General features: G+C 40.0%; 1 protein-coding gene across 3 annotated transcripts; it reads left to right on the forward strand.

Moving 5' to 3' along the window:
- The first annotated feature begins 1,939 nt into the window (after positions 1 to 1,939).
- hrh2b (histamine receptor H2b) lies at positions 1,940 to 9,629 on the forward strand. Of its 3 annotated transcripts, none has more exons than XM_029448460.1 (4): positions 1,940 to 2,028; positions 7,169 to 7,253; positions 7,861 to 8,692; positions 8,933 to 9,629. In XM_029448460.1, the coding sequence occupies exons 3-4, from the start codon at positions 8,075 to 8,077 to the stop codon at positions 9,398 to 9,400; spliced, it is 1,086 nt and encodes a 361-aa protein (XP_029304320.1). In that variant the 5' UTR covers positions 1,940 to 2,028; positions 7,169 to 7,253; positions 7,861 to 8,074; the 3' UTR covers positions 9,401 to 9,629. The 3 variants fall into 3 exon arrangements, with proteins under 3 accessions (XP_029304320.1, XP_029304319.1, XP_029304321.1); XM_029448459.1 differs by having other exon boundaries at positions 1,951 to 2,024; XM_029448461.1 differs by lacking the exon at positions 1,940 to 2,028 and adding an exon at positions 2,569 to 2,698.
- The last annotated feature ends 6,366 nt before the right edge of the window (positions 9,630 to 15,995 follow it).

A 15,995-nucleotide genomic window follows, 5' to 3' on the forward strand; every position in this document is an offset into this window, starting at 1 on the left:
AACAAAGTCACCATGGAAACGAGAAGTGTTTATCCCTGAGGGGAATCTATTGGCATTATTGAAAACATTAAAACCTTGGATTCTCTGAATGGCCAGATACAACTGAAACAATGGCTACTTTGAATTACTTAACTATTAGCTTGAGGAAACAAGGGAAACATCTTCATTTGAGACGAGCTATTAAACTATTGTGCACAGTGTAAATCATTGTACGAATGTATTATATCAATTCATTGAATTAAATAATTACACACACTACCCAAAGTGACTTAACCACAAATAGATCCAACATTACTATAAAGAGAAACACAATGACCACAAACAAACGTTAAACGGCTGAAAATGGATGCTAAATGTCTACAAGCAGATGCAAACGACTACACAATAACCAACAGGAGGTGAAAAACAACTAAAATATTCGTAAAATGACCACAGAGAGACAAAACAAATACAAGGAGTAATAAATAAATAGATGCAAAACGACTTGGAAGGGTTGCAAAGTGACTAAAAGTAGACTTTTTGAGTTTGGGTGTCTTCTCCTATCTAGGAGAGTTGGTGGGGCCTCTTACACGTCTGTGTCCAGGGGCCTATTGTCTCATAATCAGTCCATGATAGTATAACAAAAATACTAACCTCTCTATTGTTTCCTTAGATACCTGATACATTATGATATAGTGTTGTATTCTTGTAGTATTGTTTTCTACAATGCGCACTGTGCTCTCCTGTCTTGATTCTGACTGATGTTCACTTCTAGAATCTTTTCAGGAGAAATTTTTTTAAAACATAGTTTGCAGCACCATCATTTTAGTTTTGAGTAGTGTCTGCAGATATTCCTTTCAGGCTCCATACAGCTCCAACAAACTTTACAAATAAGGAAGGGCAGCCTGTATGTCACCTGAAAGGAAAAAGAAAAAGAAGGCCCCATCCTCAGTGGAAATGACCTAACTGTGGTTCTGTTTTAATTATACTTCAACTAATGCATCATAATATAAATCTTTATTTAAACACCTCTATAATTTCCTCCACCCTAACTTAAACATTACAACTTTATATCTGCTGTTCTTATCATTGTCACCGTATACACTTCATGTTATCATATCTGTCAGTGCAGTGATAATATTATGTTTGGAAAAGCCTGAATTGGGTCACAATCACTGTCATAAAAGATAATACCCTGCAATACGTACGTCCTTATGTTTGTAGTTACTACAAATTTGACATATAAAGAATAAATATGAGCAAGAAGTTTGTTTTCTTTAACAGGTGTCATAAAGTCAGACGTCTGTGTTAACCATACCTATTATAGAATATCACTGTGTGGTCTAGTCCAGATAGTACCTTTTATAAGAACTAAACGCAAAAAACGAACTCTTTACCAGGAGAAAAACAGTTAAATTAGTGTCACATTTCATATGCTGTCAGAGGTGGAAACAATAGTAGAATGGTGTACTCAAGTAAAGGTACTGGTACTTTACAGTAAAAATGTACTTAAATAAAAGTAAAAAGTAGGTTGATTTTTAGAGGGGGGGTACTACTGATACAAAAAGAACATATTGCATTAAATATAATTGTACACACTAGTGAGATAATATCAGCAACAAGAGCCCTGATGTCCAAATTCCACTTCTATAGACGACACATTTCAACTGATTACCGATTACAAATATATTTCTGCTTTCCTAACTAGACTCACAATAATGAATCTGCTCTAGATTCTACTTCTCTGCTCGTTCACTCTCAAAGCTTATTATAATAGTTATATGTAAAGTGTAAGAGCTGATTGGAGGATATTCAGATCACCTGTTGGCTCCTAATTAACAATTGAGAGCAGCTTGGAGCATTTCTCCTCTCGGCCAATCAGGGTGAGACGACACCCTTTCTTTAGGTCTTAAGAGAGGTAGAGAACTGTACACCCAGGACCTTCTGATGCTTCTTTCACTGAATGCACACCTCATATCAGCAGATACTGTCAGACAGATACTCTGGTCTTTAGGCATATCTTGGCTGTCTTAACTTCTCTGATTGTGGGTGATTTTCATTCTGAAACCTAGCTGGAGTGGATATTAAAGAACACCTTACCACTAGTTTACCTGTATCAGGGCAGACATTCTGCATTAGTCTTTCTGAGGCTGAAGAGGGCTCAGTTTTAAATATAGAGTCATGGTGGAGGCTAAATAATGCTCCGAAGGCTACATTTTGGAGAGGGAAAAACTGACATCTGAATGAAAATTGGTTCTATGGATACCCATTAGCCTCTCCTTTACATGCATGCCCACTTTATGCTAATCCCATGCAATTTGCGACGACAACCATGTTGGTCTTTTGCATGCAGTTAAAATGTGTAATTTTCTCCTAGTTTCTGCATGCTGGGGTCACGAAACAGTATTGGAATTGTACAAATTTAGTATGACTGGAAAGCTGAGCCTCCTCTTGATTAAATGAGTAATTGTGTTTATGTGTGAAGATATTAGTCCCTATAGTAGTCATCCCATTGTAGTGAGAGCATTCTTCTAGGATAATCATAGCATCATGAAACTTTACGGCCACATATTGCAGACCTTTTGGGCATTTAGGGGATGTATTGCTTTCTTATGATTTTTTTTAACAATTTACTGTGTTCCTTAAGGTCTTGGTTTCTTAATGTGGTGTTACAGAGGGATATTTGACCATTTCTATCAATTCTTGGGAGGTAAAAAAGGTTAGATTTAGATTTAGCACCAAAAATTGTTCAGATTGTCCATCATATATTTCTATCATAATATTCTAAGCCCTGATACACTTTCACAATTTATTTGAATTAGTTAATTTCAAAAACAACCTCATAAAACAGAGGGAAAGGAAAGGAGAGACCCTGCCCGGAGGAAGCCCGGGGCCCCCATCTGGAGAAAGTCCCAGAGGGAGGGCCCGACAGCGAGCACCTGGTGGCCGGGTTTGCCACGGAGCCCGGTCGGGCACAGCCCAAAGAAGCTACGTGGTGCCTCACATCCATCCATCCTGTGGGCCCACCACTCATGGGAAAAACCCTTGGGGTCGGGTGCACTGTCACATGGGTGGCAGTGATGGTCAGGGGCCTTGACGGACCAGACCTGGGCAGCAGAGGCTGGCTCTGGGGACGTGGAACTTCACCTCTTTGTGGGGGAAGGAGCCGGAACTAGTGCGGGAGACCAGTTGGATCTGGTGGGGCTTACATCTACGCACAGTCTTGGCTCTGGAACCGTACTCATGGATAGGGGTTGGACTCTATTCTTCTCCGGAGTTGGCCAAGGCGTGAGGCGTCGGGCGGGTGTGGGGATACTCACAAGAATCCGGATGAGCGCCGCTACGTTGGAGTTCACCCCGGTGGACGAGAGGGTCGCCTCACTACGCCTTCGGGTTATGGGAGGGAAAACTCTGACTGTTGTTTGTGCCTATGCCCCAAACCGCAGTTCGGAGTATTCGGCCTTCTTGGAGACCCTGAATGGAGCCCTGCAGGGGGCTCCAGTAGGGGACTCCGTAGTCTTGCTGGGAGACTTCAACGCACACTGTGGGAAACGATAGAGACACCTGGAATGGCATGTTGGACTTCTGTGCTAGTCATGGAATGGCCATAACCAACACCATGTTCGAACATAAGGATGCTCATAAGTGTACGTGGTACCAGAGCATCCAAAGGTCAATGATTGATTTTGTTATCGTGTCATCTGATCTGAGGCCGCATGTTTTGGACAATCGGGTGAAAAGAGGGGCGGAGCTGTCAACTGATCACCATCTGGTGGTGAGTTGGATCAAGGGGTGGGGGAAGACTCTGAACAGACCTGGTAAGCCCAAACAGGTGAACTGGGAACGTCTGGAGGAAGCCCCTGTCCTGGAGATCTTCAACTCCCACCTCCGGCGGAGCTTTTCAGACATCCCTGTGGAAGTTACGGGCATTGAACCTGACTGGGCGATGTTCAAAACCTCTATTGCTGAAGCTGCGGTGATGAGCTGTGGTGTCAAGGTCTTAGGTGCCTCAAGGGGCGGTAACCCTCGAACACCGTGGTGGACCCCGGTGGTCAGGGAAGCAGGAAGTGATGTTATCCGGGAGGACTCCAGAAACATCGGGGGTGGAAGGAGCACTTTGAGGAACTCCTGAATCCGACTGACACGCCCTCTATGGTAGAGGCAGAGCTGGAAGCTGATGGGGGTAATCGGCAATTTTCCTGATGGAAGTCACTGAGGTAGTCAAACAACTCCACAGTGGCAAAGCCACAGGGGTTGATGAGATCTGTCCAGAAATGCTGAAGGCTTTGGGTGTTGAGGGGCTGTCTTGGTTGACACGCCTCGTCAACATTGCGTGGAAGTCTGGGACAGTGCCTAGGGGGTGGCAGATCGGGGTGGTGGTTCCCCTATTCAAAAAGGGGGACCAGAGAGTGTGTGCCAACTACAGGAGTATCCCATTTCTCAGCCTCCCTAGTAAATTCTACTCCAAGGAACTGGAAAGGAGGGTTCGGTCGATAGTCTAACCTCTGATTGAAGAGGAACAATGCGGATTCCGTCCTGGTCGTGGAACAACGGACCAACTCTTCATTCTCTCAAGGATCCTGGAGGGGGCCTGGGAGTATGCCCATCTGGTCTACATGTGTTTTGTGGATCTGGAGAAGGCGTATCACCGGGTCCCCGGGTGATACTGTGGGTGGTGCTGCGGGAGTATGGGGTGAGGGGGTCACTTCTGAGGGCCATCCAATACCTGTACGCCCAAAGCGAGAGTTGTGTCCGGATACTTGGCAGTAAGTCGGACTTGTTCCCAGTGAATATTGGCCTCCGCCAGGGCTGCGTTTTATCGCCAATGCTTTGTGATATTCATGGACAGGATATCGAGGCATAGTTGTGGAGAAGAGGGGTTGCAGTTCGGTGGCCTGAGGATCTCATCGCTGCTCTTTGCAGATGATGTGGTCGTTATGGCATCATCGGTCTGTGACCTTCAACAGTCACTGGATCAGTTCGCAGTGTGAAGCGGTTGGGATGAGGATCAGCACCTCAAAATCTGAGGCCATGGCTCTCATCAGGAAACCGGTGGATTGCCTACTCCGGGTAGGGAATGAGCCCTTAACCCAAGTGAAGGAGTTCAAGTACCTCGGGGTATTGTTCGCGAGAGATTGGCCGGAGAATCGGAGCAGCGGAGCAACGGGGGCGGTACTGCAGTCACTTTACCGCACCGTTGTGACGAAAAGAGAGCTGAGCCAGAAGGCAAAGCTCTCGATCTACCGGTCGATCTTTGTTCCTACCCTCACCTATGGTCATGAAGGCTGGGTCATGACCGAAAGAACGAGATCACGGGTACAAGCGGCCGAAATGGGTTTTCTCAGACAGGTGGCTGGCGTCTCCCTTAGAGATAGGGTGAGAAATTCAGCCATCTGTGAGAGACTCATATGGAGTATGATAACAGCAGATGATCATGATTAAACCTCTTAAATACAGTAACTTCTAATGTCACTATCAATGTGCTGTTGCCTCTACTTTATACTCATCAAACCTTAATTAGAGAATTTCAGTCCACGCCAAACGTCATCTATTTTTTATGGGAGTATATCAGATGGCCTTTCTGTGATAAGGAAGCAGATGGCAAATGTAGGATGTAAACACTGTCAACCAGGAGTGACGCAGTTGGAGCTGGACTATTTTCTATGTTGGTCAATGATATCTTAACTCAACTCAACTTTATTTACACAGCACCTTTCATACAGTCAGGCAGCCCAAAGTAAAGATTGAAACAGCACAGACAGAAAAACAAAAACAATTTTTTTTTTTGTAGATAAATAGAATTTTGTAAGACTAGAAAATACAACAAAAACAATAAAATGTTAAATAAATAAAAGTCACAAATAAATAAGCAGAAAAGATTGAAATAATATGAAAACCAATTAATAAGACTTAAAAACACATGCAATAAATGACATGGCACCTTAAGTAAAAGCCAGGTTAAAAAAGATATTTCTTAAGGTTTCTTTTAAAAATGTCCCCCTGATCCTATCTGCATTTTAATTGTAAAAGATCAGAAACATACTCTTCTAAATTCCAAATGTGTTTAAAGAGTGATGACATATCAAGCTTGCTAGTGATACAAAAGCAACACATGAAGTATTGAAAACACATATTGGATTGATGTCATTAAATTATATTAGCTGTTGTGTAAAGTTTCCCTTTGGGGTTGCACATGTTAAAGGGACTCGTGATTTTCCGATGCAGTCTGATGATAAAGAAATAAAAATAAACAGCTAAGCTTGGAGGCAAAACAGCTGGGACTTTGAAAGAACAGCTCACAGAAAAAGGGCAATCTGGTGGTCCAGATGGATCATATTTCACCCTTTCATACTTACTTTAACGTTTAATATTCAGTTGTGTATCCTTTTGAAAGCTTTATATGTGGATGCAAACTTATCAGTGAATAAATATCTTCAACATTCTAAAAGTAGTCAATAAAATGTCTTAAAGTACATTTTAAATAAAAGGTACAGTATTGTATTTTATATATGTGCCTTTTTTTGTAGTCTGACAAGCTTGTTTATTTTACTCCTTAGACTGTGGCAGAATGTTTTACGATTGTTTTTAAGATCTTGTCTTGAATTAGCCTGACAGTGATGCAGTATATAGCTCAGCCCACGCATTAGCAAATGGTCTCTCTCTTATAAATGTCCCCGTGTCTAGGGGACAGCTCCCCGACATCAACATATATTTTATACATTCTCTTTATGTCTCACTGTGCTGCTGATCATCCAGGTGTATTACTTGTTTCATGTGTACCTCGTGGCTAAACTCTGCAGATATCACGTTTAAAACACAACCTGTTCACTCTGTATTGTTCTATAGACTCATAAAATCAGCATTACCATTCAATGTGGAAGACTTCGGATGTTTTGAATCTGGTCAAGCATTATAATAGCTTTAGTATATGTAAATGATAAACAGCTGGTGTGTTTGAGCAGAACCAAAAGCACAATAGCACTGCCAGATTTAGGATGTTGATATGTTTAACTTGTGGGTGTATAGCAACTTTATGGAGTTGAAAGGATAGTGTGTAAGAAACTGGAATGGGATGTGTAGTGTGTGATAGCTGAGTAATATATATGGTGATGTATTACACTTGGAGTTGTACTTTGTTATTGTATTTCCGTGCTTACTTTTACAACTTGAAATCTGTTTTCCTTAATAGATTGGATGGATGTACAGTAAATATCACATGCAGTCAAATTGGGATGGAGTTCCCGAGTAGTAGGGATGGTATTGACTAAAGAAAGGTGAACTGCAAAACACCACCTACAAGCTAACACTGCATACATGTGACTAATGTATCTCTTATTTTGGTGATAAATGTGGACCCAGCGCCCCATGCTGAGACTAAAGACAGGAAAGGTCAGCTTAGACATCTGTAACAATTACTAACCAAGCATACTGTAGTAAAATTTGTTAGCATGCCTTTTGCCTAAAACGTATAAACGTAAATACATTTATTTAGATTGAGGAATTAACTTCAGAGTTATTATTAAAGCCGTGTCACATTATGGAATGTATAATGTTGTCTATTGTCTGACATTTGATGTATTTAGCTGTTTCTTTATTATGTATATTTTGCTGTATGTAGGTACTATAATTTGCTCTAGTATTGGAATCAGTATTTTTTTACATTTCCTTTAAAACTCTGTAATAGAAAGCAAAGTATGTCCTTTAGCCTTGTTCATACTTTTTCTGTAAATTGACCATTTTTGGTAATTTTACCTTTTATATTTTGCAATTAGACTATTTCATGCCAAAATGATAAACATGCTTTACTCTGAAATACAGATAATAAAATGTAATTAATATGTGAATTTTCAAGTAATAACCGTTGTTCTTGTTCTTCACCAGGGAAGTTTTTTACAGCACTGGCACTATGTAAAAAGAGATGGCTGGGAAGTGCGTTACTCTCTGTGATCTACTTCTGAACCTGATTGCCTCTATACAAAGGTGCCGTGTAAATTACTGTCTGATGGAATAGTGAACTGGCAGTGGACGAGCCTGTTTGAACATTTTCTACAGAGATATCAATCAGCAGCACAGTGCCTGAGGAGAGGAGGTCACCATGATCTCCACAGCGCTCCGCTGGCTGGTTCTTCCGGCTTTTATCATTCTGACCATCGGTGGGAACGTGATGGTGTGTTTGGCTGTGGTACTCAGCCGCCGACTGTGGCGCATAGCTAACTGCTTCGTGGTGTCGCTGGCGGTCACTGATTTCCTGCTAGGCCTGCTGGTGCTGCCTCTCTCTGCCACGGTGGAGCTGCGCAGCGGAAAATGGCCCCTTGGAGGAGCCCTGTGTAACATCTACATCTCACTGGACGTCCTGCTGTGTGCATCCTCCATCCTGACCCTGGTGGCCATCAGTGTGGACCGATACCTAGCCATTTCAGCCCCCCTTAGCTACCCCCGGAGAGTTACCCGTCTAAGGGTGACACTGGTCATGATAGCCATCTGGGCCTTGTCACTAGCTGTGTCCTTTGTGCCCATCCACCTGGGCTGGAACACAGCGGACTACAGAGTGCAGCATTTAGACTGGGGCATGGGGGATGAGGAGGAGGGACACTACTGCCAGTTTGAATGGAATAACAACTATGTTCTCGTTTATGCCTTTGGCTCATTTTACCTGCCTCTGCTGCTTATGTGTGGAATGTATCTTTGCATATTCAGAGTGGCACAGGAACAGGTCAGTGTTCATTTTTATACAGGATATAAAAGGTCATGACTTAATGCATACATTATTTTTTGCATCCACCTGAGGCTCTTTTTTTTTGTTGGAAATCAAGACAAAATATGATCCCATATCATTTTAGTGGAAACAACAGATAAACAGATGTTAAAATAACATTCAGTCGTATTCACTTGTTGCTGAAGGAAACCCTTAATCTTTCTGTCTCTCTAACCTTTGCCTAACCGCTCGTTTCAGGTGCGGCGTATTCGTGCTGCCACTCCGTCGTTTGCACGCACAGCATCGACTGCAGCCATAGCCCGGGAGCACAAAGCTACAGTGACCCTGGTCGCTGTGCTGGGGGCCTTTGTCATCTGCTGGTTCCCCTACTTCACTTTTTTCACCTGCATGGCCATAAAGGCAAAGACAAACCCCCCCAACACACTTAAGTCTGTGGTGCTGTGGCTGGGCTATTTTAACTCGGCTCTTAACCCCATCCTGTATCCAGCCTTCAACAGGGATTTCCGCAAGGCCTATGGAGAGCTGCTTCGCTACAGTCGACCGTCTCGCAGAAAACTGCAACTTACTCGTGTGTCCGAGCATAAACCATTGACCTTTACTAATGGGCAACAGTCTGAGAAACATATAGACTTGGTTAATAACACAACGGAGGGGACGAGCCTCACTTTACATGAGAGAAACGGTTTCCCGATTGAGCCAAGGTGAACTGCTTTGGATCTGTTGTTCTTCTGCTGGACTATAGACTGGCAGCAATATGTTGGGAATTACAAATTGCTCCACTACTCACAGTACCGGATTAGCTAACCATTTACGGTATCACTTAGATGTTTAGTATAGTGCCAAAGATCATGTGTAAGACTCAAGACACAATACGATGAATGTATGAAGCATGTTTGTTTGTACTGGATGCATGAAGCAAATCCAATGTTCTTTATTAAAATGTGCTAAATATTTTCTTGATTAAATCAAATGTTGGTTACAATTTTCTATGTCTGCAATGCATTATAAACATATTTATATATGTTTATAACACTAAATAATTATAGTTATAAGCACTCATAAATTAGTTAGTATGAAGCATTTTATAATGACTTATAAGGTTAAGTATCATAATACTTCACAATTGCTGGTCACTTACTGACAAATTGGCTACTTAGAGTAACTTTTAATCACATTATAATTCATAATAACAGTGCTTATAATTCATTATATAAAGATTATAATGTATTATAACTATACGAATTATAATACACTATGATCCTTGAAAAAAGTGAGTGACTTATGATACTTATTATGTCATTATAAAATGCATTATTGTTCTAAAGCATTATGAATATGTATGAGGGCACATTATGAGGGCTTATAACCACAATTATACAGATTATGAAGCATTATAAGTATGTTTATAATACATTATAGACATGCAAGTCATAGAAAGTGTCACACAAATGTTATAATTAATGAAATGTAAAGTACTGAAATGTTTATTAGACAGGTGTAAAAAGCATGCAACAATGTAATTCAAAATGAAGAGCAGGCAGAGTGGAGGGGATTAAATGGATGACTCGGTAAGTTTCCCATAAATGTTCCTGGAGACACAGGTGGTTAAAAGTTTACAAATTGTTTATTTTCTCTCCTCTCAACCCTGCCCATGAAAGTGAATAAGTGACCAGCAAGTTGATTTGATACATACAAAATGTGTATGTTTGACCGGACCCAGGCAGGACGACGTTAATGACCTCCTGGATGTTTCAACAGATAAACTGCAACTAGACAAGACATCCATTCAAAAGTTTGTATTTTTATTACTTGTGCATATCTGCAACACAGTAAAACCCTTTGAGTTATGACGAGGGTCGGTTACATCTATGAAGTCACGTGATTCTTAGTGAAGCTGCTCCTAACAAGTCCCGCTTGGGCACAAACTGCATCATATTGACTAAATAAGATCAAATATATATCCATGAATATATTATGCTTCGCTACATTGATGTACTGTACATGTTTCTGGGGATTATTCTCATGCAAAGCAATATCTTACACTACAGCTCTCTGTGTTTAGTGCATAGACTGTATATAAGACATGGACATTTGGCAATTTTGCTGTCGCCATCTTGGTTTTTTTGGAACCAAAAGTATCAACGAGAGGGTGGATCTAAGTGTTACCGAACACTGAACAAGTGTAAGGCAAACAAACATGGTAGAATTAACTTTAATGAACTGAGAAAACACCATGAAAGGGTTGACTTCTATTTGAAAACAGTGGAGTCGCCCCCTGCAGGCCATTGGAGAGAATACAGGTTTAAGGCACTTCCGCATTGGCTTCACTTTTCAGACCTGGAGGTTGCCGCTTGTTTCAGTGGTATGAAATAAGGATGAGAAAAGATGAGGAATGTAAGCAGGAAATAAAGCAGATGGATGCATGTAATATCTAATGTTTTTTAATTCATTGTAAAACTAATTTATTAACTCAATAATGTCTTCATGCAAAAGCGGAATAGTACATTTTATTGTGTATGTATTTAACAAGCATTTATTCTGTATTTTTTCTTCATTGCTTTTTGAACCTATTTAATCAAATATAATTCATTGTTTTTATATTGATATGACTCTTTAAACTCCACTCTTGCATATAGTAGGCTATCAATGCATTGCAGACACTGTACTGTATAATGCATAATAGTATTGTGTTGGCTTTCTGTTGTCGTTGTAATGATTGAAGAAGAGTGTGCGGATGGAAATGGTATTCGAGCACCGCCATTACCAAGACAGGGCAAGCTGAGCGATATTCTAATTAAAGTTTAATGTGTGCCTTGGTGCTGTCGATGGTTGAAGTAGGTTGATAGGTTGAAGCAGGGAGACAGAATGAAATGCCTTTGGGATGAATTGATGACTCCCCTCAACCTTGCAGAGGAGGGGATGCTGCTGAGGAGGAGGAGACATGCACTTCACGAATATAAGCTGCAGCTGCACAGTGACATATAAAGTGGAAGGCATTGAATTTATAGACTATTATTCGGGTCAAGTGGCAGAGGAATAAAAAAAACTGTGAGAATGGAGGTGTAAGACCATTTATAAGTAGCCTTCAATGCAGCTGAGGAGGATGGAATTGTAATACTGAAAGAGTCATGTTCAGAATGTCTCACACACAGTAAAGGTCTCTCGGAGTTTGAGTGGTGCATGTGTGCAGTGACATGGAGTGAAAGAGTTTCTGCTGTAAGACTTGGGGAAATCCATCCATGCTGTGGCTTTATTTACAGCATATGTATCAAATCTGACTTTGTGTTGACATGGAACACCAACGTAAAAGACATAGGATGTTTACATGCTGCAGAAAATAGTTTGAAAATCTCATCTCAATCATAGAAGTGACTTTGTGGAGTCTCTCAAAATAGTTTCATAATTCCAAAATAAAAGTTTCTTTGTACACAGCAAGGCTAGCTGTTACCCCTTACTTCCTGTATTTATGGTAAGCTAGGCTAATTGTCTTCATAGTTAGCCCACATACACTTACTCTCAGCAAGAAAGTCCAATTATTCCCTTTAGAATAAACCTATTTGTGCTCAAATACGAGTATGGTTTGTTCTAATTGTATTTACTTTGGATATCTAACAGTACAACTTCAACATTTCTAGATCACATGAAAAATCACATTTTTATCAGGATTTTTGTAAAGCTCACGTTGTCTTTATTATATGTATTGCACATGAAAATAAATGAACATATCTGCATATCTTTAAAATTTGAAGTTATTGAAAGATGCCAAACACCTGATTGTGTTCCTTGTTTCTGAAATATTCTCTTGTACTATATTTAGCCTTTGTTCACTTGGGACTAATGTTTACTTTTCCTAAAATATAATGAAAAATATATAAAAAAACCAGCATGTGCCTAAAGACTTAATATAGTATCAGAAAAAACTCACTTTTCAGACAAACGGTTTGACGGTTTTTGTAAATGCTTTGGCAAATGGTTTGAATAATTAGTTTTTCGTCCGTGCAGGACATAGAAGACGTGTCCAAATAAAATGTAATCAACTTTCACCAGTCTGCCAGTTTGGTGACATGAAGAATTGGCATGTACTGTGAGTGTGACTTGTAACATATTAATAACTTTAGGTAAAAAAAAGGGCGAGACTTTGTTTGCAAATGTAGTGAGCACTAGAGAGGAATCAGGTTGGCCTTTTCATTTAATAAGAGCAGTGCAATTGGCCTCTGGTTTTGGAGTGCAGCATCAATTATTTAATATTCCTGAAAAGCTAAGTTGTTTATTTACAAATAAGACTTCCATCATTTAGAGATAATAGTGCCTTGATGTTTTCTACAGAGTGGATGGGTGGCATCATATTAAATATTTAATACAATAACATAAATTCAAGTATTTGTAACACTCGCCAAATGTCACTATAGCTAAATGTTACTTTACAAAATCATATTAGATGCATTGTTTAATTATATATATATTTTTGAATCTATTTATTAGGGATGCACAATGTTATCAGTAGGTCATCGGTATCGGTAAAGGTTTTTAAAATGAAATATCAGCAACAGCCGGAAATTACATTTCGTTGGATATGACAGACCGATATGTTACATAACAATAAATATCGCATGTTGTACATGTAACTTAAGTTTAAGTAGTTTTCCTATTTTGCCCAGTGAATGTGTACATTTTGAAAAGCATTGTATTATATGTCGGCATCTGCAAGTGGCCCATCACGATAGCAGTAAGAATAACACATTGTGAATCCACATTGAGAGGACAGACTTGATATTCTCTGCAATTACGTAGGAACAAATATGTGCGTATATCGGCACCTGCATTTGACCAAAATTAGATGGAAAGTATCAGATATTGGCAAAAATCCAATATTGTTCATCCTTATTTATCTTTTTTGTTTGTATGCATTTGTGATGGTAAATTAAAGTGAATGTTCCTTTAGAAAAAAACATGTAAAATAATACTTCAAGATGCCAAATCTGTTTCTTTAAACACTGAAATCTTAGTGTTTATAATTAATCTATATCATAGATATTATTACATATGTATAAAGTATGTGACATTAGTTCTGCTGTCAAATGCATCCATAATGGGAAGTTCCCTCCATGAACAGGCCCTACGCATTTAAACCTTATCAGCCTGGTTTCTGTAAATGTTTGATGATAAATAGAGCACTACAACTGCACCTGGACTGAATCCCAGAAAGGAATATTGCAAAGAAAAAAAAAATATTCACTACTGATTATCACCGTCCCAAGATAAATCCCATAAAAGAATGTATTTATTCCTATACGTAATATGACCAAAATCATTTTTAATAATGTTAAAACTGAGAGACTTACAGATGCACAAGGGTTCTGTGTGCGTCATCTTGTCTTTTATGAAAATGTATCGCCGCTCCGAAGTGTGCTAATCCAATATTGTGCTCGTTTCCTATGAATATATATATATATATATATATATATATATGGGCGGCAGACCTCGCTACCTACAGATGTTGAGTCTCTTTTTGTATTGTGTTTATCACTGTTTACTCTGACATTATCATTTCCTATGTCACATCTCTATGGCACAAAGAGAAATAAAACCCCACCTGCTGTACACAGACGCAGCGATATTATCTCAATGTCAATAATTGTTATTATTGTTTGGGTGTGTGTCTGTGTGCGAACTGTTATTCATTCTTGTAAATGAAGTGCACACAATTCAAACACATAGACGTAGGCACAGTGTTGACAGTGCTTTGAGGAAATAATCCAGCATCTCAATGCTACAACATGGGACTCCCGAAAAACGTGTTATTTCCCCCAAGTGCTGTCTGCTGTATATTAACTTGGAACACAGTTTTCTGCGTTCAGAGAATAATCAGGAGCAGTGCAGTGCAGGAAGCAAAGGGATCACTGGCACAAAGCCTACTACTGCTAACTGTAGCAGTGGCCTGCTCTCTGCTGGGACAGAGGAGTATCTTTGTGTTTGTGATTCAACTGCAACTATCTTCTAAGGAATCCAATTGTATTTCAGATGCTGCACCTGTTTCGAATGTTATCAGGCCATTTAATGGCTGTTATCATTTGTTTACGCTACAGCTGTAATGCTTCAGAAAGGTCCACACTGCACCCACCATTAGCCCAGAAGGTGCATATCCAACATTATGAAAGGGTTTCGATGATGTTCACTTTCACTTTTAGGTTAAGGCGGCAAAACTGCGTGGTTAGGTGTAGGAAAAAGTGTTTTGGTTAAGATAAGTATGCCGACGTTTGTTACGTACTATAACGTTACTTAAATTACGTCTTCTGGTTGACAGTTCTGTTTTTGTTTGACCCATCAATCGTCCCATCCCTAACCCTAAACTACGTCACCTTCTTCCTTTGCTCCTGTCATAATTCCTAAGGTCGACAGAGGTCACCGCCTTGTGTTTAAACCGTTGAGCAGCCATGTGAATAGATGATAACAGCATTCTTAAAGCGGGTACCTGTCTTGTAGAGTAGCCTTGTGTAAAAAATTAGGGCTGTCAAATTAGCGGGTTCATTTAGATTAATTAATCACAGAAAAAATAACGCAACAAAAGAATTAGCGCAGATTAATCGCGCTCTTAGTTGACCCTTGACTCTTTACGTCACGACGCGGCGCGGCCACAGTCGCCTGGTCATCATGATGGAAGCGGATGAGAAAACGTTACTTGGCCCAGTGAATGGAAAGTTTACATTAATAAACTCCCGGATGTAACTGTTGATGCTTCGTTCTGTGAGATTCCTGCAGCAGAGAATGTTCGAACCATCGGAGAACTTCAAGCTGAAATATCAGCTCAACACAAAGCACTTAGCAGCTCGGAGCTAGCTAACACCGCCGCTGATGCTAAAGTGAGCGACCCGTCTCTCATACATCTCGATCAGGCGTTCAGACGCAGAATGAGTCGGTCTACCTGAGACACATTAACAACATCATCGAAAATGTATTGCAATGGACTGCAGGTGGTAGAGGACAGGGGGCTAACGGAGGCTTCACACATGGCGTCAAAGACACAACTTTAAACATATTGTTTATTGTGCAATGAAAGATGTTATGCCCGATTTGAAATTGCACTTTATGTCAAACTGTTGGTCTGTGTTGTCTAAGATAATTGTAGCAAACAAGATATTGGATAAATAGTATTGAAATAAAAGACGTGTTGACCTTTAAGTTTATAATGCCTACTCATTGATTCACTCATCTTCCAAAATCCATTTGAATATTTTGAAATGCTTCTCACAGCAAATATTGATATATATTAATTTAGATTAATTTAGATTAATTAATCACA

The sequence above is a fragment of the Cottoperca gobio genome, chromosome 14 (assembly GCF_900634415.1).
Source record: "Cottoperca gobio chromosome 14, fCotGob3.1, whole genome shotgun sequence".
In the NCBI taxonomy this organism is placed as follows: domain Eukaryota; kingdom Metazoa; phylum Chordata; class Actinopteri; order Perciformes; family Bovichtidae; genus Cottoperca; species Cottoperca gobio.

What these genes read in the sequence shown, in the direction of transcription:
- hrh2b (XM_029448460.1), top strand. Translation starts at nt 8,075, where the DNA reads ATGATCTCCACAGCGCTCCGCTGGCTGGTTCTTCCGGCTTTTATCATT. An exon ending in TCAGAGTGGCACAGGAACAG is followed by an intron (nt 8,693 to 8,932) that starts GTCAGTGTTCAT and finishes CGCTCGTTTCAG; the next exon opens with GTGCGGCGTATTCGTGCTGC.